The sequence below is a fragment of the Artibeus jamaicensis genome, unplaced genomic scaffold (genome assembly GCF_021234435.1).
Source record: "Artibeus jamaicensis isolate MK-2021 breed Jamaican fruit bat unplaced genomic scaffold, CSHL_Jam_final contig_415, whole genome shotgun sequence".
Lineage (NCBI taxonomy): Eukaryota > Metazoa > Chordata > Mammalia > Chiroptera > Phyllostomidae > Artibeus > Artibeus jamaicensis.
Genome location: NW_026521823.1, coordinates 18487069 through 18509477, shown reverse-complemented (window position 1 = coordinate 18509477; position 22409 = coordinate 18487069). Strand labels below are relative to the sequence as shown.

General features: G+C 37.8%; 1 protein-coding gene across 4 annotated transcripts in view; it reads right to left on the bottom strand.

Moving 5' to 3' along the window:
* Nucleotides 1–84: 84 nt before the first annotated feature.
* Nucleotides 85–22409, bottom strand: part of BORA (BORA aurora kinase A activator) — a 28036-nt gene continuing 5711 nt past the window's right edge. For 3 of the 4 annotated variants that reach the window (XM_037153227.2, XM_053665519.1, XM_037153226.2), the window contains 9 exons: nt 21769–21814; nt 18419–18500; nt 13867–13932; nt 13242–13298; nt 12605–12831; nt 11912–12044; nt 8637–9247; nt 2257–2388; nt 85–1136 (listed from right to left, as the gene is read on the bottom strand). In XM_037153227.2, coding sequence (XP_037009122.2) covers nt 1041–1136; nt 2257–2388; nt 8637–9247; nt 11912–12044; nt 12605–12831; nt 13242–13298; nt 13867–13932; nt 18419–18500; nt 21769–21814 — 1450 coding nt within the window. In that variant the 3' untranslated portion in view covers nt 85–1040. The remainder of the gene's footprint in view (nt 1137–2256; nt 2389–8636; nt 9248–11911; nt 12045–12604; nt 12832–13241; nt 13299–13866; nt 13933–18418; nt 18501–21768; nt 21815–22409) is intronic. The other variant, XM_053665520.1, reaches the window with a different exon arrangement.

Here is a 22409-nt window from a genome sequence, read left to right as displayed (position 1 = left end):
GAGAGGAGGAGCAAATTACACAGTAAGAAACATTTTTTAGACATTAGCAATAAGCTTACAAGGTACAAAAAAAAAAGTATGATGAAAAGGACACAACGATAGGATGTCTTTATTCTCTAGGGCTGCATATGAAGTATTACTCCTTTACGAGTCACACAGTTTAAAAAAAATGGTTTGTAAATATGACTACATTTTCCAAAGGTAAAGAATACCCCCAGCACTTAAATTCCCAGTCCACTCCCAGCATGCATGTAAGTCCCGCCCAGCCATTCGCTCCCAAGTCTGAAGCCCCCCGGGAGCCCCGCCGTCACCCTGTCCCTGCCGTGTTCTCACTCCTCGCCCCCGCCAGGCTTGAGCCGGGAAGGCTGTCCTTATCCCAGGGATGGAGACACACCCTGAGCACCCCGCATCTACCCCACTGATAAAAACAATACAGAATGGAAAGGTGTTGTTACTACAACCTTTTCTAGTATTTACAGTTTTTAAAACAGTCACTAGGCCAGTTACCACTGGAACTAAGATTTCTACATGGAAATAAACAGAGTCCCAGAATGAAAATTTTGGGGAACCTGCCACCTCTGTCCTACCTCTTTGATTAAATTTGTTTTATATCTAAATCAGATTTCCTTCACAGTTTATACATTTAAATTCATCTGTAGATTCACATAATTTTACATAAAATAAAACAGCACTTTCACAGTTCCACATGTTCTCAGAACTGCTACACGCAGTGCTCTCTGTAAGGCCGGTGAGCAGCTCACCGACCCTGTAAGGACAGGCGCCGGGTCTTCGCTCAAGCTTTTATTGTAAAACATCGCTCAAGGTGAGTACAAAAGTATTTATTGACCGAAAATAAACTTGTACATCAGCAACTTGTTGGAAGTTCCAGGTGTTTTTCTTTTGCCCCTGTGTCACTAAGTTAAGCCCTTGATTTTTCACATTGAGGAGGGAAAGAAAAGCGAAGCATGTTAGTGGAAGCAGTTTCTCTCCAGTCACGGTCACATTACTGATCCTGTGCATAAAGCCACGGGAGGGGCTACTCAGCAGTAGTCCTGGGGTCCGAGAGCGGAACTCTGGGGGCTGCCGCACCGCGCGTTCACCGTGTTCATCCAGCACCTCTGGGCTGTGTGGCCTGGCTGTGAGGAGAATACCTTATGTTCAGTTTAAATGGTCCATGTGAGGAAGCAACTGTTAGAACTTTTAAAAACCTGATTGCAGATTCTAAAGGGGCAGTGGATAGGGATTTTTACTCATCAGTATTTAGTATCAAAATATATCTTTTAATATCAACCCTCTATCTTTTAAATGGACAGCTATGGCCCCATCTCATGACAAAATGGGGGAAAGGGAAAGAAAATAAGGTGGGCTCTCTATTAAATGTTACTCTCCTTTGGAAAGTTACGTTCAGCAGCACATTTGCTGAGAGTTACTGTGTTCAGTAATAAATTGGCATGCGAAAAATTGAAGACTGTTTTCCCTGACTGGCACAGCTCAGTTGCCTGAGCGTCATCCCATAAAACTAAAGGTCGCTGGTTCAATTCCTGGTCAGAAGACATGCCGGGGTTGCAGGCCAGGTCTCCAGCTGGGGTGTGTGAGAGGCAGCTGATCGATGTTTCTCCCTCTCTGCCTCTCTTTCCCTCTCCCTAAAAAGAAAATCTTAAAAAAATATTTTAAAAAGATTCTCTTGTTAGTACCTAAAATTTTCATGGGTTTCTTCAAAGGTGAACATACAGTTATAACCTTTCTACCTAGAAGGTTCAGTAAATGTCTTTAACAATATATTTTGTATAAATTATAAATACTGTATAAGGTATGCATTCTCATTCAGCATCTAAAAATGTATAAAGGCTTTTGGATTTCAAGAGCCCTTACTATAGTGTTCTTAATTTGATGTGTTAATCAGAATTCTGTATGTGTAGCTTTGAAACAACACTGTGGCAAAACCCTGACTCTCCTCCTCTTCAGCACCCCTACTTCCCATTCCCTTTTAGTTTTAGGGAACTGGCTTCAAGTACCAATTCCAAAGCAGGACTAACTCCCTCTCCGACCTCTTCTTTTACTGTCGTAGCAGAAGAGTTAGGAAGACACAGTGTTGCCATTTAAGAATCACCACCTGCTCTTAAATGACCTGAAGAATGAGGTATAAGTACAACAGTTATAAAAAATTTTAAGCAAAATGGAAAGAAAAAGAACGAAGTCACATTTAGTGAACACTTATAACCTACAGCCACATCAAGCTTTCTGTTGTTTTCATACCTTTGTATTAAAAACCTGAAGTTTGGTCTCAAATTCCAAGGCATGTGCATCAGTTTCTTTGCAGTAACTTTCTGCTCCAACCGTATCCATAATATTGCTTCCACAGGTCTGTGTGTTATAGCCACTATCCATCTGACGGGGACAGGAGAGGGGAAAAGCACACTAAGGATAACATTGCAAACTAATCCACTTAACCACAAAATTTATTTTGAGGAGCTTTAATGTTTAAGTAAATTTAACAATATATATAAATGTATTTTACCCATAAAATATATGACTCACATAAATATGAAATTTTAATATTTAAGTGAATCGTACTATCATTCATAACTGAAAACTATAATGTATTTAGTATTGATCATATTGAATGAAATTTAAAAGTAATATATAAACATAAAAGGTAATTCTATATAGAATGGGTTCTTCAGCCCTGGCTGGGTAGCTTAGATAATAAGGTTAGAGCATCGTTCTAATATGCCAAGGGTGCAGGTTCGATCCTTAGGGCACCTACAAGAATCAACTAATGAATGCATAAATAAGTGAAACAAACTGATGTTTCTCTTTCCCTCTCCTTCCCCCTCACTTTCTTCCTCACTTCCTTTCTCTCTGTTCAACTTTTCATCTCACTGAAATTGTAGCATTCCAGTATACATCATTACACCCAATACAGCAAAAGAAAAAATGGGATAGTAGCAAACTTTGGTTTTTGTACATGGGGGGGACCCCCAAAACCCCCCTGGAATATCTTTTGGAGGGTGGGCCCCTTTGTAGTACAGGCTTCCCCTGCTAGGTGAGTGTTCTAGGAACCCGTCTGTATCATCATGCCAGCTGGAGTTGTTGTGAGAGGCTGTGTTCGATTTCAGTGAATTTTTTGAAGACTCAACATGTTTGCCCATTTCATGAGAGGTGACTTACAAGTGCACCTGCCCACACCACACTGGGTATTCAGCAGATTTGACCAAAAAAGACATGACTCCCCCTACCCTACCCTCCCTATTCACCTGATCGCACCCCGAGCAACTTTTTTTTTGTTTCCCTGGATAAAAAAGTCCTCAAAGGGAAATGTTTTCCTGATGAAGAAGAAGTGAAAGGAAAAATTACAGAAGCAATAAAAGACATCAAGATTGACGAGTTCAAAAATTATTTTGAGCAGTTGAAAAAAAGTCTGGATAGGTGTACTGCATCAGGTGGAGAGTAATGTGAAGGTGACTGAAGTTTAAACATGTGAGAATGAATACACAACTTTTTTGTAAATAAATTTCGTTTGGGGGAGTGTTTCCCCCATGTATTTATTGAGAGCCTAAGAAAGTGCCAGCCCCCTGTACAGCGCTCAATATCATACTGTTGTTTTCTCCTTTCTGTGTCCCTCTTAACTCTACAGATGAGGACTCAGAAAGGTTGACTTTCACAATGCCAGGCAGAATGAGCACAGACTGGGGCTCCCAAGTCCCCGTCCACTCCACACGCTGCATTTACCTGCACAGTGCTGGGCACCAAGCAACGCCAACCCTATGTGGATTCATTAAGTCCTTTTCATATGGGGCAAAGGGAAGGAAAAGGTGTGTTCCTGTGCCGCCGTCACACACATCAGACTAGCCTAGAGAGTGCATTCTATCATCTTAAGAAAGATGTTCCCAGTTCTCAGGATGTGTATGTGTTCACTACGGAGTCACGTTCCATTTGAACAAAACCCTTGTGACGTGTGATAGAAGAATCTTGTATTACATTCCAGGGGAAACACCCTGTGCTGCTAACATTCAGCAGCTCTTTGGTCAAAAATGTAATTATCAGATTGCCTCCAGAGAATCTGCCAATTACTCTTTTATTATTCACCAGTGCCAAACAACTGGCTTACACAACTCAAAATTAAATACATAACTGACGATATCAAGGGGAAAGTTAACAGTACAGCGGAGAGTAAGGCACGTAAGAGTGTCTCCCACTCTGGAGGAAGAAAAGGATCCACAGGCAGCCCGTAAGATGGTGGCTGACCACTGGCTCTCCCCTGGACTACTACTAATGTTGGTGCCTCCAATGGGCCAACCAGGCAACGCAAATCGTCTCCTTAGTCCCCACAGACAGAGAGACAGGCATCAGTACCATGTGAAACCTGAGAAGGACGAGGTGCTCAAAAAGATGGAAAAGGCATGTTCCATTCACTGTTCTATTCCTCTATTCAAGGGGAACCTGCCTTAAGACCCCACAGCCCATAAATAACTTTAATTCAAATTTAGTTCTGATTCTAACGTTTATAATATTCTTTCAGTTGTCTTTCAATGCTGTCTCTACTGGCATTCATCCTACACAATGTCACTAAATTTATTTTCTCCCACATAAATCAGATGTGGCTCTTTAAAAACCTACCAGGTTCTCAGCTGACAACAGTGGCTTACAATGTGTCCTTTGAAGCCTGACTTCAGCACTGTAGCCCTTCCCTCACGGCTCTCAGCCTCACGTCTGCCCCCCGCCTTGGCTCACGACTTTTCAGACAAGACGCGGTCTCCCACCACTTATTGAAAACCAGTGCTGTTAGTTTGCTCACATTCTATTCACAACAATATGGTATCCTATAGTCCAATTATCACCCCCCACTTTCCAAAGGAGAGGAAATAAGCTCAAGGAAGTTACTTTCTTAAGTTTATGAAACAGCTGGGAAAAAAACCAAAATCTTCAGTTTGCGTCTCCCTGAGGCCACATTCCCCAGGTTCTTTAAGCTATGCCAGCCCTCACCCCCCATCCCAGCTACAAATCCTTGAACTCACGCCCATCCGTGCTCTCTGCCCTCTTTTATAGAAGCGGGTTACCTCTGCTAATCCTCCTAGCAGAGCCCTAGATTATGCCCCATCTTGCACACTTTAGTTCCTTCATGTATAAAATGAATCACGATTTCACAGATGACACCTACTGCATCGCTGTTAAGTTATCATGAGGGTTAGATTCTGACCCGAAAATACTTGGTCTGGTGTCTGGTACTTGAAAAGGATACATAACTGATACCTATTACGAATAATCATCCTGCAGTTCCTAGTTTTCTTTGTTCTTTTAATTCTCATCCCTTTCTTATTCACTTAAATAGGCTAGTTTCTCTCAAAGTAAAAACAAAGTAAAAAAAGAAACACAAGAGATCTTGGACTTTAATGTTCTCCACTAACTGTCATAAATCTTCCAAGGTTCATCTACATATGTTTTTTCATTACTTTACCTTCTTTCCATTTACCTTTTTCCTCTCCACCTTGAGGTTGCTCACTCACCAAATTTCTTGTTATTAATCCACTTTTCAAGCCCTGTAACCCTTGCTTTTATTTTGAGGGTACAGGTATACATCAAAGATATTGCAGTTTGCTTCCAGACGACTGCAAAAAAGTGAGCATCGCAATAAAGCGAGTTGCCATCTTCCTGCTGATGGAGGGTCTTGCCTTCAATTTGTAAGAAAATGCAATATCCATGAAGAACAATAAATCAAGGTGTGTGTCTACTAAGTATTCTTTCCTTCTTAAAATATCCCATGACACCTGCTTTCCTAGAGGACCCTCTGCCCTCTGGCCGGTCCGAGGTCCCTTTCAGAGACTCGGCCTCCTTTATTCCCCAACTGCTTCTCAGGATTCCAAACCCTGGCTTGCAGTTCCCACTTTGTACGTCCTTCTGGTTGAACTTATCTAGGCGTGCATTTGCCTTTCGTTCCACAAATATTTAATGAGTAACTATTACATGCCGAGCTTTTTTTTTTTTTAAATCACTTGTGGGATAAACAAAAACACACAATCACTGGATTAATGGTCTGACTAGCAAGAATGCAACATGTCCATGGAATCAGGAAAGCATATAATAATGAGCCGGCTTGGCCTAGTGTGACCTGGGAAGATTCCTTTGATGACAGAACTGTTAAGTTGTGAACTAAAAAATAAACTGGGCTAAGCAGGTAAAGTGAAGAGGAATCCCACACTGTGTGCAAAGGTCCTCTGACAAGAGGGAACATGGGAAGTCACAACTCTGGAAAGCCACGTGACTGAAACAAAGAGAATGGAGGAACCGAGGAGGCTGGAAAGCAGGAAGGCTGGACCGTGCAACCTCTGCCCGCCGTGCTGTACATTTTTTAGTTACTACCAAAACAAACAACCCCCCCCCAAATTCAGAAGGGTTATTATATATAATTGAGAAAAGGAGATGAAAAGTATAGTAAAAAAATTTTCCAAACCTGGAGAATCAATAGTAGTTCCAGAGAAAACAGTGACAATAATAGGAGAAATGTGATATTATCCAAGAAAAGAGCCAAGAAGTGAAGGGTATATGTCTACTGATCGTAAGGCCTCTCTGAGTACCCAGGACAAGTAAGAAACCCACAGCAAAGAATCACTGAAATTTCAGAACACTGCGGCAAAGATCCTACGCTCCAGAGAAGGGGTTAAGAAGAGATCATACACAAAAGATTTAAGTATTACAATGGTTTAAGATCTCTCACCAGCAATACCGAACAGAATCAATGACGCTATACCTTCAAAGTCTGAAGGGCAATTATTTCCCAACTCTCAAATGTGAGAGAATAAAGAATACATGAACAGACACACAGTATCTTGAAAAATGTACTCTTCCTTGGGCAGCTACCAAAAACTGTGTTCCAGTAAAGTGAGAAATAAACCAGGAAAGAGGGGAGTAGGATATAGAAAACTATATCCACAGGAGAGGTAAAGGGAATTCCTAGTACAGTGAAGGGGTCTGTGTGTACAGTACATGGATGGCCACCCACCATAATAACGCAAGTCAAAAGGTCCTGGGAAAATATGCTGTCTTCGAATTTGCAAGCTACCTCTGTAACAAAATGATGTGCAAATAGTAGGCATTATTATCATATGGCCCAAAGGGTAAAAGTGAACCAAAGTTTAGCTCAATACAAGGAAAAGACTTATAATAAGTGGTATGAAAAGTCCCCAAATGGACCTAAATACCCCTGCAGGTACTCAGGTCCAGGCACAGTAGATGGCAATTCAGTAGTAATACAGGCTTCCAATGGGGAGGGTGACTAAGATGTATTTCAATAAAAGTATTCTACAGTTCTTCTATAAATGCTACGAAAAGCTATAAATATAGTACAAAAAAAGAGTTACAATACCTTTAAAGCCAAGTTTGTATGTGCTTTCACATTTAGGAAACAAATTTAGAAGCTAAATTGGTAAAAGCAAGTCTAGTGGTTTGTTGTGTTTTTTTTTTTGGAGCAATGATTCTAGAAGTCAGGATATACAATAGAAAATATTGTATATCCTGGCATGAAAATATGAGCAAAAGACAGTATTTAATTTGGGGTCTCTTAGAATCCCTCCATGCTTTCACACAGTAGCAGGCCCAGACGCACAGCACGAGAACAGCAGAGGGTGGGTGTGGGAGTAAATGAGGAGGGCCCGGCCCACTGGGACACAGGGTGCGTGACGGTATGTGCCCTGTGTTGGGTATGTCACAAGTCAGTACAAACTTGGACGGACGATCATGGACTCTAAAGCCAGACTACCAGAAGCCAAGTCTTGGCTCTACCACTCACTAGCTAAAGAGGTAATTTACTTAACCTGCCTGACCCTCAGTGTCCTCATCTGTAAAAGGGGGATAATAGAACACCTATTTCACAGGACTGTTGGGAAGATTAGACAAATTGACACATGCAACGTGCTCAGAACTACAGCAGGCGTGTAGTAAGAACTACCTAAACATTATTGTTACTATGAAATGGCAGGTAAGAACTGCCGTTCTGACTATCTTAAAGTTCTTTCAAAATTCTCAGCTCAAAGAATATGGCAATTAATGCAACAAATGTCTTTCTGAAAGTAAGTGCTGGCTATAAGGCCACCTATCAAATGAATCATGCTTTTCCATTGATAGACGTGACAAAACTGGAACTGTTGGTTATGAAAACACATTTTAAAACAGAGAAGCACACACACAAAAAAACCCTCACATAAGTGCTCTAAGCTCAGTTGTTTTTCTCCCTAAATAAAAAGGAAAACCCAAAACTACTGTATTTCTGGTATACAAATGCTATATAAGAAACTGAATTCCTCCGGCACTAGCTCCACACAAAAGGGAGATGAATCCTGAGAAGGTGGTCTGACTCCGAAGTCTGTAAAAACAGAGAGGCTTCATTTTTGTCTGCTCTCATAACTTTTCCTTCTCCAAACAAATATCAGTTAATATGAATATTAAACATGCATCACGAGTCCAAGTCACAAGAAAATAACCCTCTTGACATCAGCCTAGTGTTGATATTTAAAAAAAATTTTATATAATGCTAAAGTCTTCATATTTAATGCATTTTCTTTCTTACCACAATCTTAGGAGAGAGGCTAGCGAACACCAAGAGCACAGGTAGAGGACTACAGAATATTAGCATACTTTACCTGAGCGTTACTGCTTTCACAAGGAATGACACTGCTTTCGGCAAGAGGTGACATACACATATGAGAGGTTTCAATACTGAAGGCGATCCCGCTCACAGAATCAGCCATGGGTGAACTCCCATTGTCCACCGGCTCCTTAATCCAAGTGTTCTCCTCTGCTGTCTCTACAGGGTCAACCATATCCACAGTGTTGTTCTCCTTCTCACTCTCCACGTCCTGCAGCAGTGCTAGGACCTCCGCGGCAGCACTGGGCTGGTTCTGTGTGACAGACAGGGAGGTCACTACTAAACGTGCGCCGTGTGGAGAAGTGGCACTGTCCCCCTGCCGCAGGTGGGCTCCAGCAGTGCCCACAGTGGGTGATGAGGTGTCGGTGGAAGGAATATTCACTTTGTTTTCTTCGTCTTCACTGTGAGCCTCAAGGGTAAAAGGTATTCGAATCAGTGAGGTCTGATACTGAGTACCACCTCCATACATCTCGAGTCTCATAGGAGACCAGTTTTTTATAGGTGAGCAGCCATCTATATAAGGACTTCTGATACATGGATTACTAATTCCATTAGCATTTATTCTGGATGAAGCATCAGGAGAATGGAAAGTAATCTTCCTCTGTTCTAAAAGATTGGGAGGGAAAAGTTAAATTGTAAAATCATAAAAATGGAAGCCATTCCTAAATGGTAATCATGTTTCATGGCAGAAAAACACAGAGTACTATTAACAGCTGTGTGGTTTACTAAAGTAAAATGTTGTTAAAAACAATAGCAAATGGGCTGCTTCCAAATCTCAGCTATTGTAAATAAAGCTGCAATGAACACAGGGGTGCACATATTCTTTCAAATAGTGTTTTCGGTTTCTTCGGACATATTCCCAGAAGTGGAATTGCTGGGCCATAGGCAGTTCCATTTGTAATTTTTTTGAGGAAACTTCACACTGTTTTCCTCAGTGGCTGTACCAGTCTGCAGTCCCACCAACAGTGCACTAGGGTGCCCTTTTTTCCACAACCTCATGGACACTTGTTGTCTGTTGATGTGTTGATAATAGCCATTCTGACAGGTCAGAGGTGATATTTTATTGTGGTTTTAATTTGTATTTTTATGCTGTTTAGTGACATTGAGTGTCTTTACACGTCTACTGATCATCTGTATGTCTTCTTTGGAGAAGTGTCTATTCAGGTCCTTTGCCCATCTTTTAATTGGATTAAAACATCATTTTTTTGGTACTGAGTTGTATGAACTCTTTATAAATTTTGGATATTAACCCCCTATTGGATGTATCATTGGAAAACATCTCCCATTCAGTAGGTTGTCTTTTTGTTTTCTTATATACAAACAGCCAAGACATGGAAGCAACCCAAGTGCCCAGCAACAAATGAGTGAATAAAAAAGCTGTGGCACATATATACGGTGGAATATTACTTGGCCATAAAAAGAATGAAATCTTATCTTTTGGGACAGCATGCAATGGACCTAGAGGGTATTATGCTAAGTGAAATAAGCCAGTCAGAGAAAGACAAATACCATATTATCTCACTTATATGTGGAATGTAAAGAACAATATGAATGAAAAAACAGAATGGAAACGGTCTCACAGATACAGAGAACAGAGTCATGGCTGCCGCAGTGGAGAGGGGGTGGGGGACTAGGTGAAGGGACTGAGAAGTACAGATTGGTATCAACAAAACAGTCACAGGGAGGTAAATTACAGCATAGGGAATATAGTCAGTAATGCTGTAATTACTACTTATGGTGCCAGGTGGGTACTGGAAATACTGGGAGGAACACTTTGTCAAGTATATGACTGCCCAACCACTATGCCATGTACCTCAAACTAATATATAATAATATTGAACATAAACTGTACTGGAAAAAAAAACCCCTGTAGTACAAACGAATGTGTCTCAATAAGTAAGATGAGGTTGTGCAAAAATAATTCCTATGGCACTTTACCTTTTTAAATTAAACAAAATACTACTGGGAATTACTTCCCCAAAAGTATACTGCTATTATAACAATACTGTTCATATACAAGGAAGATACTGGAAATACCAGGGGACAAGCTGCAAATTAGTAGTGGCAGACACATGAAATGCACTTGCCCTTCTTGTACAGGTTTGTTTTCTGTGCTTTCAGTCACTTGTGGTCAAATGAGGTCCAAAAATATTAACTAGGACATTTCACTTTAGTAATAATCCCCCATTCCAAAATAAAATGTCCATCTTCAGAAAGAATTCATTGTCATAATAATCAAAGATACAAAAATGAAAGCAATGAGACCTTTTTTAATGCACCAAATTAACAAACTTCAAAAAGAATGATAATGCCAGTGTTTCTAGATGGGAAGAAACTCACTTTCTTATACACTGCTGATGAAAATTTCAATTGGTGCAACCTTTCATAAAGTAAATTTGACAAAATTCATCAAGTCTTAAAAACATTCACCCCTTTTGACTAAATGACTCCACTTCTGAAAATTTAACCAAGGTTATAAATATGGATAACACAACTTATATACAAAGATAATCATTAGTTATGCGATTCTAAAAAATTAGAAGCAATTTGAATGTTTACCAACAGTTGAAAACAAATAATATATCCATGAAATGGAATATTACATAGTGATTCAAATTCATGATTGTAGACAATAATAAATGACTTGAACGACCTAGCAAGAGTACACATAATAAAATGTTCTGTGAAGAAAGCAGGACAGAGAACTCTATGAGTGTGTGTGTGTGTGTGTGTGTGTGTGAGTGTGTACTTGACCCTCCATATATGTACAGACACACTCACAGGAACAACTAACAAAAAATACCATTTTCAGTTTTCTGTTTGTCTTTACTACAAATAGGTTTTGAGAAACTGACATACTGCAAAGTGAAATATGTCAATTTCCCCATGCTATATTTGCTTTAAATATAGTTGAGTGCCAGCCTACGCAAACACATGCATGTTTATAAAATATGAAATTTGATTACCAAAGTGTGAACCTACAGTTCAGAAGCAAAACCAAAGCGTACCCCAAGCCAACTTATCTCTAAACTTACCATCTTTCTTTGATTCCCTTTATGAGAGTGACTGATATAAATACTGCTAATCAAATTACCTGTATTTAACACTAGAGTACAACTTTGCCAAGAATCTGTTTTTACAGGTAAATTTTTTTTTTGTAAAAAAAAAAAAGTTTCTAAACTTTAAAAGGTTAGAACAAGCTAAAAAGAGCCTCTATAATGACAAAAAATGATTAAAAATTTAAATTAGTTATTACATTATGAGACATACCTGAGAGAGGTGCTTTTCCTATTTGAAATGCAATTGGTGAGAAAGTGGGTGAAGAAGTTGGTGAAGGATTGGTTATACTTCCCAAACTGTGTTTTTTTGCACTACCCTGAATAGGGCTAGAAGAAAACTGCCCCTATGATAAAAACAAATAAATAAAAATATACATTTCTCTTCCTCAACTTTTATTTTCATCTTCAAAACACATTTATAAACTAGATCATATAAACTTTGGTCTCACTAAAGTAAAAATGCCAAGCCAAGGTATCTTGTAACAAGAACAGCTAAGAAAATTGTTACAGGAATTTTGAAGCAGAATATGTTAGTCAATATAAAATATAAATGCACCGTGTTTAAACAAACCACTTTATTTCATACTAGCTGTTCGTGAAAATTTTTAATTATATTACTTCATCAGTGCCAATCTTGTTGCATCATACTGAAAATCTTAACATAATTCAGTGAACAAATTACATTAAATTCCTTGAAACACATGATAAGTTTGATTATCACGTATATCTGTAAGTGCAAAATTATAAAATCTAGCCAAAAACATTCCTGAGTAACAAAAATGTGAACTAATATAATCCTTATGAAATATAAAACCTAAAAGGCAACTATTGCTCAAGTGCAATATGGGCACCAAGGTCCAATTATATCCATAAGAAAGTAACCAGCCACTTTTTAATACACTACCGAACTTGGCGTCTGCACAGGACTCCTACACCGCACAGGAGATAAATCTATTGAGTAGAAAACCTCAAGTGACGTTGTAGCACAGCTGGGAAGACTTCTGGGAGAAGTCGGAGATAAGGAGTCAGAGATACTTCCATTGCCATCTAAAAATAGCTTTCTTCTGAGAGATGAAGAACTAAGGTTTCCAGGAGATTGATCTGCAAACTCATCAGCTCTAAAATAGTCACCTACATTTAATGTTAACAGAACAAAAGGCAAAGCTAGTCATTTTGAAGAGCAGTTAGACTTCAGTTACATGATTTTTTTCAAAACCACCATATACTGTATGTTTAAATTGGTTTCAATAGATCAAAGTTTAATAACATATGTGATGTTTAAAATCTAAAATTATTCCTTTTTTTGAGTGCTCCATTATTATTATAAGTAACACCAGTAAGGTGTCTGCATAAATAGTTTATGTCTATAGAAAAGACCACTATGATAAAAAGGCTAATTTAGGCCAGGTTTAAAAAAAGGAGAGAGAAATTTCAGACTAGTTCCTCAACTTCTTTAGAAAGAAGCACTATTTCTATTTACAAATAGGCATTAAAACAAAACCCTTTAAGTTATTAAAGGTTTAAATAAATATAGTACTTACCTAAAACATTTTCTATATTAAAATCCACAGGAAGAGAGAGCAATGTCTGACAAGCAGCTGGAAACAAGCAGATTATAAAATACAAGCGTGAATAAATCAATGAAAGCATATTGCATATAATCAACCATGTGCTTCCCACTCAAACACCTCCCCATGATGTTCCAGCCAAAGTCAATTATTCCTTTATGGATTGTTTTGCATACCATGTCACCGTCCTGTAAGTGGGAAGTTTCCCATACTTTCCAGCACTGATATAAACTGTAAATGGTTCAAATTAACTACTGATTGTTCTGCTGGCATTTGAATAAAAAGAGAAGTCAATCCATATTTGAGAATAAATTTCCTAATATTAACAAATTAAAAGAAAGATTTTCAAAACCAAATAGCAATTTCTATGCTTTGAACCAAAAGAACAAACAACATACTATGGCTGTTTTTAAAATATAGCTTGATGTAGCTATTCTAATAGCTACATTTTATTTCTAAAAGTCAGCTCTCATATAGTTCATTAATAAAAAGTAAATAATTTCAATTCCAGAGTAAAGTGTCACTACATAAACTGAATTTAAAATGAAACGTGTCTTAATGTGGAATATACATCTTTTCAGAATATATTCGTACTCACCATTGCTTTTCTCAGAATGGATGGTCAGCTTTCTTCCAATTGGAGATTCATTATTTACATTAATATCTGTAAAACATTTAAAGTAAAAATCTTATATTTTATATTCTTCATCTACTTTAGGGATTACTTTTCCTACAGTGAAAAAAAAAGAACAAAGTGGAAACATTTTAAAAACGAATGTTTGAGGACACATGGACAAAACCAAGGGGGAGGGTAAGAGCAAGGGAGTGAGGTGGGTTTGGAGAGGGTTGGGGGGAGGGGTGGGGAGAAAATATGGACAACTGTATTTGAAGAATAAAATAATTTAAATTTAAATAGGAAAAAATAAAAACCAATGTCTGCGTAAAAGTACATAATGTGGCATACTTCTGTTAAGTTTATCTTTTTTTAATTTTGAGGGAACACAAAGATAAAACTTGAAGGATTATTACTGTATAGCAAATAAGGAGGCACCAAGTATCATATTTTGCTGTGTATAATGCACACTTTCTGCCCAAAATTTTGAGGGAAAAAAATAAGGATGAGCATTATGCATTATATGGGTAGTACCTGAAATACCTTGTATCTGTTACTGTGTTTTGTATTTGTTACACAAAATTTCTTATACCATAATATGTTCATAAATAAATGCTAAAATTCCTTTATAATAAAAACAAGAATCTAAATATAAATAACTAATGGAGTTGAAAAATTAAAACAAGCCCTGGCTGGTGCAGCTCAGTGGGTTGAGTGCCAGCCTGTGAACCAGGCTAGGTCACGGACCAAAGGGTCACAGGTTCAAATCCCAGTTTAGGGCACATGCCTGGGTTACAGGCCAGGTCCCCAGTGGGGAGTGTGTGAGAGGCAACCACACATTGATGTTTCTCTACCTCTCTTTCTCCCTCCCTTCCCCTGTCCTAAAAATAAATAAAGTCAAGAAAAGAGAGAGAGAGAAAGAGAGAGAAAGAAAGAGAAAGAAAAATTAAAACAAAAGATTTTTTCCCTGAAATTTTATGTAACAAAAACATGGGTGAGCATTATACATGGCAAAATACAGTAGTACCTGGAGGGAAGCACGGTTGTGCTCCATGACATCAAGCTTGAAAGGCTGGGATGAGTGTTAGTCATCCTCAAACCACTCCTCTGTTGCTTAACATTTTTGAAAAATGGGTTTAGATAAATTGTCTGAATTAAAATGCCAGATCATTTTGAAAACCTAAAATTTGATAAACAAAACCAAGTTCTTCTTTTTCACAAGAGGAGTCAAAATATAGCTGCAAATAATTTTTTAGTTGAAAGTTAATAACTAAATGTTAAGCTTTATAACTTGAACATCACCAGGTTAAAAAAAGACAAAAATGACTATTATAAGCAAAAAAAAAAAAAAAAAAGAAATAGCAAGGAGGCCAAAAACATCCCAGAAAGCTTAAAATACAATAATAGAATAAATCCAAGTAATCTAAGAAAACTAAATAAGTAATGGATGAAAGAGTAAGTGGGTGGGTGGGTAAATAAGTTAAAGTCTCCTCTTAAATACTATGAGAATTGGTAAAAAATAAAATTCTAGATTGAAATGCTGTTTTTTGCTGTAGGCGGTCTCATGGCATGGAAAAGTAGCTCAGCACCCATGTGGAAAACCAGTGGGGAGCGAGTCAGCACACAGGACCACACCCACGGAGAGGTTTTCCCATGGGGTATCAGGCCTGCATTGTACCTAGGCTGCTATTGAGGCTTGCTTATGCTATAACTCCCTCACCCTGCATTGAGGCAGCAAGGGCTTAGTGTAACTTCATGAAGTCTGTGCTAAACTTCCCAAGTATGGAGTGTGACTGCTTCAACCACTGTTCCCCTTGGTCTGCAAACATCCTTCTGTTTGAAGTAATTAGCAACATTCTTTGCTTTGTTATCTGTAAAAGGTAATCACCTGTAGGAATCTGTGCGTGGTAAATGAGGACCATCCTCCATGTAATGTACCCGAAAAAGCAATAAAAGCCTGTTCAGGCAGGGGCCGGGCACCATCCCCTTTTCTCCACAGGTCTTCTGTAGTCCATGTGTGTTTGTTCATAGCAACCACAACACACACAGATCCTGCCGGCCAGGATCCACATCAAGGAGGCATGACCTTCTTCTATAAGGCAAATGCCAACAAGCCACTCCATGGCTGAAAACCTTATGTAATGTCCTTGGTTTTTAGGTTAGAATCCAAATACCTTAAACATGAAATGTGAATAATGTGACAAGGAATCTAAACGTATAATTTAAATGTACTGAACTTTAAAAAGCCACATTTGGCTAGTGGCTACCATATGTGAAAAACTTCCAATGGTCTGAGATTTCACCCTCCTTGCACGTGTCTACATTAATGTGTCTATGTTCCAAGGAGGCTGAAGGCTTGGGACTTGTGGGTCAAGACACAGAACTTCACTGTTCCCAGCACGGCAGGCAGCAGAAGCTTCTTGTTCACGTCAGTTCCCTTCACCCCTAAGTCCCAAGGTGACCTGAAGCCCAGGTGGATGTGGTACACACAGTGGGTTTTCATCCCAGCTGAGGAACTCTAAACTTGGAAAATCCCATTCCTTTTTTTTTTAATTACAGTTGACATTCAACATATATTAGTTTCAGATATAGAGCACACTGGTTAAATATTTATGAAGTGATTCCCTCCAATAAGTCTAATAGTTCCCCAATACAACATAGTCACTACAATATTACTGACTTTATTTCCTATGTTGTACTTTACAACCTCGAGATTATTTTATAATTGCCAATTTGTGGGAAATCCTACTTTTTATAAGCTGTGAGCAAACCGGCTCCAGAGGAAGAAACGAAACCCACTCTCTGCTCTGGACCGATTCACTCTCTGTCTTCCAAGGACATTCATACTTCAAACGTCCCTGAAAAGAGAGTTTGGGAACAAGCCTGTCTGTAACACTCCTCATGTCCTGTGCAGAAACGTGAGACAGAGGGAACTGCCTCCCAACACCATACTGGACAGCGCAGCTCTGGAGCCCACCCACCGACCACTGCCCTCTGTCGTCACGGGCTGGGTCGGATCAGTGCGTCACAGAGGCGGTCACAGTTTTTGCATCTTCTTGGTCTTGTAACTAACACAGGATACTTGATATCTAAAATTATTTTATTAAAATGATCACATAAGAAGGTTAACTCACCTCTTCAAAAACAAAAAATTAAAGAATTTTGGGGGAAAATGTAGTGTCTAAGAAAATGTCAATTTGGAACCCTGGCTGGTGTGGCTCAATGGAATAAGTGCTGTCCTGTGAACTAAAAGGTCGCCAGTTGGATTCCCAGTGAGGGCACCTGCCTGGGTTGCAGAACAGGTCCCCAGTTGGGGGTGCATGAGAAGCAACTGACAGATGTATCTCTCATACATTGATGTTTCTCTTTCTCCCTCCCTTCCCCACTCTCTAAAAAAGAAATAAATAAAATCTTAAAAAAAAATGTCAACTTGGATATAGAATTTTAGAGCTGGGAGAGACGTTAAAAACAACCATGTAGTCCGACCCCCGTCTAAAGAGACTGAATAATTGGGCCAAGTCCCCCTTTCTGTTTCATAGTGAGTAGCATGAGGTCTACATCCACTATCATAGCTTGTAATGGCTGAGAATACAGACTCTGAACTGAAGATGCCTCGTTTCAAATCCAGGTTCTTTTACTTTGATCATATCTGTAACCCTGAAATGTGTTCTAACCTTTTTAAAACTAGGTTTTCTCACCTATAAAATGGGGATAGTAATAGCACTTACGTCATATAAATTGTTGTAAGAAATTACTGAAATCACTCAGCACTGTCCCAACACATGAGAAAGTGCTCAATCCTTTTTACCCATTACTGTTGTGGTTTTGATAAAGAATGGAACAAATATTCCCTTATACTTAGATCATAATGAACGCATGCTACGTAGAAGAGGGGGTGATTCCACTGAAATGAGGGATGCATATACACAAAATAATATCTGAACAATGCTTACAACCCAAAGGATAGTGAGTGCAAATACAAGATAACTACTTCCTGGAGATAAAAAAAAAAGATATTTGAAAAATTACTGGTATGCCCTTCAATTTGCCTATTAATTTTACAGATAATCAGCTGCATTACACTATCCCAGAGGTCAAGTGTCCATTCTTTCTGTACTTTTATAAGAAATAAGAAGAAAGTTAACAAAAAAGCAAAGCAATTTAAGGATTTCATTTAAAAAATTAACCTTCAAAATCACTGCAAAAGTCAGTAATAACTCCCAGCTCTACATTCAGTACCAACTATTTCTGCATCTACAGCTCCTCTATCACTATCATTAGAAGTGATTTGCACAATGGTCATTCAGAAAAAGTTAAATTCAGAACAGAATGGCCAAAAACCCCAAATTCAGTACATTTAAGTCAGACTTCAAATTCTAAGCCTAAAATAGTTCAATCCTATGGTATCCAGAAATCTAAACTACAGCAAGTTCCTTACCAAACCAGGTAAACTACCACTTCACCATATGTCACTTCACGTTCATAGAGTTTTATGGCTGTATGATTTTTATTCAAATGACTTTCTTTGCACACTCACATTTATTGGAATGATACTCTGAAAGCTGTTTCTCTTCATGATCAGTCCAAGGAGAGGGTACGATGACATCTTTAGTGAAAAACTAGTAAGATTAAAGTCATACAGTTAGACATAAATTCCCCTCAAGTATAAAAATTACCTGTGTTAACTTCAAATAACCATCAGAAATATTATATATTGACTTACAAGTTATAATGAAAAATTTTAGTACTTAAAAGCACAAATGACCTAAGGAGAAAAGGAAGAAATTTAAAGTATATATAAAGAGAAATCTTAATACTCCAAATCGACCACTTAAATTTGAAACTTGCACAGTAAGCTAAGGGCATTAAACACAGAAAATATATTTATAATCTCTTCCCCAACTTTTTTTTTAAGAGATAATGACAAAAGGGAGATGAAGAAGAGGATCGAATAAATGGAGACAGACATATACAAGTGAGCCAGTGTGAGAGGCGTGCTGGAGCCGGCCTGCACTGGCTCTCATTATTAATTATTAGATCTAATTGTTACATTTTCAGGAATTGTGAGCAAAGCTAATATTAAAAATAAAATAAGCTGCGAGCAAATCTGAATCATAGTATGTGTACTTGAAACATATGATCTTATTAACCAATGTTGCCCCAATAAATGTGATTTAAAACAGTGTTAAATATTGCAAAAGAAATGGGGACCGAAGTTAGTATGTTCAATGTTGGCTAACTCTAGAAGGTAATATAATCTAAAGACATATAATTTCTGTAATTTGCAATGTAATTTTAGTGGTTTGTCATGTTTTTTCCCTAAAAGAAAATCAAATTGTGTATTAATATTTTCAAATTAAAAAAATAAATAAAACCATATAAATTTACAATCAATTATATTAAAAATACAGGTAATAAACACTCAAAATCGTCACTTGCTACCTATTTCACTCTGTGCTCAACATCTGCGCCTGCGCCTACGTCCTCTGATCTGCATGGTGGAACTCCTGTGTATACTGGCGCACTGCTGCGGTTCCTTTCTCACTCCGTGATGGAAAGTCCGGAACTTAAATCTGGCCACAGCTGGACTATTTCCATCATGAACAGCAGCCATCGCTAAAACTCATTCTTCCCACAACCAGACAGCCAGCTGTTACACAAGCACCCCACTGTATTTTCAAATGGGGATTCAGCATTTGGATACATGTCTTCCTCTTTCATTCTAGATATAAAGTCAAGCCTACTAACTATATTCTCCCCTTCCCTTTCTATGTTTTGGGGCAACTCAAAACATTCTCTTTATATTTTGCCACACCTATAACAAAGAACAAATTTTCCTGACTAAACTACCTATGAATGCATGAGGAAAAGATGCAAAAGTGGGGAGGGACAAAGATTATGATACAGATAATCCCAGAAGAAAATAGAAAGGACCTCTAGAACTATAAAGCCATGCACAAGTTCACTCAAAATGAAATATATACAAATCCAAATAAGCACATAAAATCTTAAAGTAGTAAGAGTAGCACAAATTAAAAGGTTGAAAACAACCAGTATTGCAGATTTGAGAAAAAAGGAAGTACCATAATACAGTTGGGATATAAACTGTTACCACCCTTTGGGAGGGCGAGGTGGTAAGATTTACCAAAACTGAGAACACAAAGCCTCTGACTTAGCAAGTCCATTTCAATTATGCAAAGATATACGTACAAGGGTGTTCACTGAAGCATTATTTGTGATAGAAAAACACCGAACACAACCTAAACAAATATCAATAGGGGCTGAGTTAGGTTATGATACATTCATACAATGGAATACTAAGGTATTAACTAAAATTGGTGTGTGCTGATAATAACAAAATCAGAGAAAAACTAAGATGAAAAGGAGTATGAAAACGATGATCCTACATGTGTAAAATACAGGGTCCACCACAAACAATGCCTTTTTTATTACAAAATCTTCTATGACAAATCATAAGCATGTAATTCTGTAACATAACAGTATCTCACTCAAGCGTACCATATTATATTTTAGGTGAAATGTTCAAATTAAAATGATAAATTGTTACACCCATACTATTACCCTAACCACACTCAAGCAGGCCTTACTTCTGTCGGACCCTGCATTTAAAGAACACGTGCTATTACATGCATAAGATTAATGAGCATATAGATGTCACAGTAGTTACTTATAGGAAGTGGGATGGGAGAACGAGAGGCTCCTGGTTTTCATCTGATATTTCTTATTCACAGTTTGAACTTTTTTCTTTGTACTGTGTATTTATTCTATTTTAAATATGTATATAAAAAAATTTAAGTTGTTTGATACATTGACCCTAATCTTCACTCTGACTTCATTTTCTTAGTCTTCAGCTGAATTTCCTTTTAAAGTGAAAGATTCTAAAAAGAAAGCATATTTTCCAAAATGTTGGGAAAATGGGAAAGAGTCTGAGAACATTCAACTGAGGAAGAATCAAGTGATTGGATCAGAATAAACATTTTGAATTACAAGGTAGATTAAGTAGATAAGGTTTGGAGTAAAGCATATGAAATGATTTTTGAAGAAATAGGCTGTATCTTAGATATAAGGTGACATCACCGATACTGAAATATAAGGACAGGAGGGGCTTGATCTCTGAACAGGCCGTAGCTTAACTCTTTTGGGGCACAGAAAAGCCACATATAGCTAAGGAATAGAGGAGAGTAGAGAGGGTAAGGGAGGGAAAAAGGAAAATAGGAAATGTTGCCATGAGGTATAGACTTTGAGAAAATAACTAGACAGATAGCCCTTACTTGCACTCTAAGGGCTCAGCAAAGAAACAAAAATGAAAAGCTTAGCTCATAATTTGTATTTAAAAAAAACCTCAGTATTTGTAAAACACCTTTTCTACTTATCAGTGAGACATTTTATTTCATGAAATATACTGTATTAAAAATCCAAGGTATTAACAACATCAAAAGAGAAAACCATTACCAATGCCAATCTGGATTTTCAAGGTCTAAAACCATTCAACTTCCTCGACCTAAACTCCACTTGAAACACAAGCTTGTGCTAATCAATATTCTGAAGACACAAGGAAGGCACAAACTTGCTAGACCCTGAGAATAAAAAGATGAATGAAGAACAATATTGGCCAAAAAAGAATTCAGTCTAGGGGAGAAAAATCACTAACTCGATCACAATAGCAGATAAGTATGAGAGGCGTTGGAATAGCTGAAAAACATCGGTCTTACGGGAGCACAGAGGGACACTCATACAGCTGGGAACAGGCAGGTTGGTGTGGAGCTGGGACAGGAAAGGACTGGAAGGAAGTTTTCCTAAAAGAGGTGGCATGCACTTGAAACTGATGCTTCACTGGTTTAATGATCATTAACGGTTTTAAGTTACCTCTTCAATGGCTTTTTGTCTTTTGTCTTCCACATCTTTATCTATTCTATACAAAGATAAAGAAGAAAAATAACCAGGCCGTTATTTCAGCTGATAGAACATTTAAAATAATAACCTTTCAAAGAAACAATTTCTTTCTTTTGAAAACTGGCAAATGTTAAATTCACATTTAGTTAATAATATTATCTAAATATTCAGCCTTGTACTGTTAGGATTAACTCTCTTATTCCATTCACAGTTTGAAGGGAATATTTCCTTTTATGATGTTTAAACTGGTAATAATTTAAAAGTTGCTATTAACAACATAATGGAAGTTGAATAAACTTTATCCTTTAATCTCAGCAAATTAATAAATATTTCATTCTAAAGAAATCTAAAAACTCATTTTCTTCAATTATAACCAAGTTTATCAGTCATAATTTTAGACTCAGCTCTTACTTTGAAATAGAAACTATCACTCTGAGCTGAATAAATAGGCAAAAGTACTAATTATGAAATAAAATATCAACAATAAAAAACTTTGTCCAAATGAATCTTTTCACTTTGATACAATATGTGATTATAATTACAAAAATTGATCGGCTGTGTGATTCAATAAAAAATGTCCAGTCTCAGGCACAAGGCATATACTTGCCAAAGGA